Raw genomic sequence first — 3,769 nt, 5'->3', positions numbered from 1 at the left:
GCTGCTGGCCGCTCACGCTGGCTGCTGGCTACACACGGTAGCCCATGGCAACCCACTGCCACAGGGGCTGCAGCCTATGCCGTCGCTGGTGACTCACAGCAGCCCAGCTCCAGGTTGAGCTGTTGTTCAGCATCTTAGCTGTGGAGGGCAGTGTCACTAGCCCTCATATGTGGGATCTGAACCGGGGCCCTATGGCATCCCAAGCCAGTCCTTAACCATCGCACCACTCGGCCGACCCTATCTGTAGGTGTTTTAATTTACATAAATGATATTGTGCTATAGATTTTTTCCTGTTTTTGATTTTTTTCCTCAACACTGTGTTTCTCAAATCTCTTCGAGTTGCTTTCTGTTAGTCTTCTTACTCCCTGTTATTATAAACAGTACTGCAGTGAACATCACATATGTTTTCCGAGTGTGGTTTTGTCTGGATGTATCCCCAGAAGTGAAATGGCTGGGTTATAGGGTATAAACATACTTCATTTCACAAAGTCTGTCAGAGTGCTTTCCAAAAAAACTACTACAGGCACACCTGGGAGATACCGTGGGTTCGGTACCAGACCACCGCGATGAAGTGAGTCACAAATTTTTTGGTTTCCCAGTGCACATAAAAGTTATGTTTACACTATACTGTAGTCTATTAAGTGTGCAATAATGTTATGTCTCAAAAAATGCCCATCCCTTAATTTAAAAATCTTTTATTGCTAAAAAATGCTACTATCACCTGAGCCTTCCATGAGTTGAATTCTCTTTGCTTGTGGAGGGTCTGCCTCAATGTTGATGAAAACGCAATATCATCGAAGCGCAATAAAATGAGGTCTGCCTGTACCAGTTTATGCTTCCAGGGCTTGATATTATCCTTTTTAATATTTGCCAGTCTAATTGCTCTCAGGTGGCATCTCCCTGCTGATTTGAGTTGCATTTCTGTGATCCCTGGGGAGGTGGACCATCTCTTGCTGTACTTGCGAGTCATCCAGGCTTCCTCGTCTATGAATTGACTATTCATATCATTTGCCCATTTTTCAACTGGGTTACCTTTCTTTTCTTGCTGATCTGCAGGAGTCTTTCTAAGATCCTTTCTAAGAATCTCTTCTGTTAGTCTTCTGTGGCCTGTATCTTGGTGTCCTTTGTTGAATAAAGCGATTATCCATTTCTAACCCCACTTGACCCTCAACAAACCCATATGACAGAGCCAGGAAAGAGACTATTATGTCATTTAATGGAGGAAGATTCAGAGGCCCCATAGAGGTCAATGGCCCACTCAAAGCCACAGATCTGGACCTCAGAGGTCTGGATTGGAAGGTGGCTTCTACTTCTCTGAGCATCATTTTTCACTTCTGTCTATCAGGGATGCTAATGTCACATATTTAGGCTATTGTGAGCTATGTTAAGATCAGTCCCGCGCTTATTAGGGACCTCCACGCCCTCACCTCCTTTTTCTCTCCTTCCTGTTCCCACAGAAGCCAACTGCACCTATTTCAAATTCTTCACCACGGGGGAGAATGCACGCATTTTCCAGAGAACCACAAAGAAAGGTGAGAGGTTTTCACCCAGTGGTGGGGTGGTGGAGGGGATATGCTGACCATGCTAGAGGAATTCTTCATAGCATTGTCCTCTTCTCTGCTTTGCCCCAGATGGATGGGCGCAGCTCCTATGTCCTGGGAGGTCCCATCTTGGGGCGGGGGGTGGGGGGGCTGTGTGTGCTGCGTGTGTGGCAGGAGGGTCATCATCTCCTACCCCAGCTCTGCCTTTGCAATAGGCTGTGCAACTTGGGTCCAGTCACGACCCCTCTCTGTGGATGGTACTTTACCATCCACAAAGTGTGCATCTACCATATGCTAAGCATGGCGACGGATATTTCATTTATAAGATCTCCATCCTTGCCATACCCCACAAACAGGGGTTTTATCTTAACCTTCCAGTTGAGAAAATGGAAGCCCACAAATGGTTAACTTTATTTTTCCCAGAAAGTAGAGAGGCAGAGCCAGGATTTGAGCCAAAGTAATTCTGACTCTAAAGTAGCACTGTCCTATAGAATCTTCTGTGACAATGGAAATGTTCTATGTCTGCTTGACCAATATGCTGGCCACTGGCCTCATGAGGCTGCTGAGCACTTGGAATGTGACAGGTGCTACTGAGGATATGAGTTTTAAGTTTTGTTTAATTTAAAGCCATTTAAGATGAAAAGGCCACATGTGGCTAATGGCTACCATACTGGACAAAGCAGCTATTAAAACTTTACCCTTTCTACTCTAACCACAGCCTCTCCGTCACCCCAGTACCTCAATATCCCCATTTGTAAAGGAACTGTGATCATGTCATGAACCATGTTTGATTTATTGAGATGATGCAGCTAAGACATGCAGTATGGTGCCTGGCACACAGTAGGTCCACAATAAACAGTGTTTCCTTACCCTCTCCACGCCTTTCTCTCTTGTCTTGGTGCCAAGTGAGCTTGGGCAAGTCACCGTGCTCCTCTGGGATAGTGCACGCGTATGAAAAAACTGCTGGGTACCAGGTGCTGCCCTGGACACTTTACACACGTGATTTCTAATCTTCACAGCAGCCTGATCAAATAGAGATTTTGATCCTGATTTTCTAGAGGAGGAAACTAAGGCTCAGAGAGGTTCAGTGACTTTAACAGTCTTCCAGCTAGGAAATGGCTGGGGAGAATTCCAACTTGGGTCATTCCACTGTAATATACCATGGTCTTTGCTTCAGTTTCCTCACCTGTAAACAAATGGTGACCAGATAGTAAGTAATCATTGGTAGTTCCCATCTCCTTTTTTTAAAAAAGATTTTATTGGGGGATTAGGGGAGGGGAACAGACAAGTTGCTGTCCTTTTGTTCTTCAGTCTAGTTGTGGAGGACGTTGCTTCACTGGCCCATGTTGGTATTGTGATCATTGCACTCTTCCCAGGTGAGGCAGATCGGTCGCTGGCCACTGGCCGGCCGCTCACGGAGACTCTTGGCAGCTCACTCTGGCTGCCAGCCGCTCATGGTATACAGGAGCCCACTGCAGCCTACGCCGTCAGCGGCGATTCATGGCAGCCCAGCTCCAGGTCGAGCTGTTGTTCACCATCTTAGCTGTAGAGGGCGCAGTGTCACTGGCCCTAATATGGGATCTGAACCAGGGCACTGCTGCTCAGAGCTGGTGTCCCAAGCCAACTCTTAACCAATGCACCACTCGACAGGCCCTGTTCCCGTCTCCTTTTAATCCTGGCTGTCTTCTCTTTGCTCTGTGACTTTAGACAAATAACTGGCCCTCTCTGAGTCTTAGCTCCTTCAACAGTATAAGTAAAATATTGGACTGGATCTTCCACTTGAAAATTCTTCTCTAGTCCTGAATCTTCCATCTTCTTGGTTCTGGGTCCTCGTAGGGGAGCTCTCCCCACTCCCTATGTCCCATGTGCTCTATTTCTTCCCTTTCTCCTCACAGAGGTGAATCTGGCAGCTGCAGTGATAGCAGTGCTAGGCCTTGCATTCATGGCCCTGGGGTGCCTCTGTGTCATCATGGTGTTCAGCAAAGGTGCAGAGTCCCTGCTCCGAGTTGGAGCTGTCTGCTTTGGCCTCTCAGGTGAGGGTTGAGAGCCTGGAGACTGAGGCCATTGCATGCTGAAAGGTGGGATCTCCAAGCACTGTTGCATGCTTGGAGGTATGGTCACCAAGCACTATTGCATGCTGGGAGGTATGGTCACCAAGCACTATAGCATGCTGGGAGGTAAGGTCACCAAGCACTATTGCATGCTGGGAGGTAAGGTCTCCAAGCACT

General features: G+C 47.3%; 1 protein-coding gene across 1 annotated transcript in view; it reads left to right on the top strand.

Annotated features, from left to right (window-relative positions):
- Positions 1–3,769, top strand: part of CACNG6 (calcium voltage-gated channel auxiliary subunit gamma 6) — a 13,341-nt gene that overhangs the window by 4,373 nt on the left and 5,199 nt on the right. Inside the window, exons 3-4 of the mRNA XM_019625816.1 lie at positions 1,458–1,532; positions 3,437–3,574. Of these exons, the coding sequence (XP_019481361.1) occupies positions 1,458–1,532; positions 3,437–3,574 (213 nt within the window). The remainder of the gene's footprint in view (positions 1–1,457; positions 1,533–3,436; positions 3,575–3,769) is intronic.

Source organism: Hipposideros armiger, unplaced genomic scaffold (assembly GCF_001890085.2).
Source record: "Hipposideros armiger isolate ML-2016 unplaced genomic scaffold, ASM189008v1 scaffold_639, whole genome shotgun sequence".
Taxonomy (NCBI): Eukaryota; Metazoa; Chordata; class Mammalia; order Chiroptera; family Hipposideridae; genus Hipposideros; species Hipposideros armiger.
Note: the sequence above shows the minus strand (reverse complement) of the source record. Positions and strands in the feature narration are given on the sequence as shown.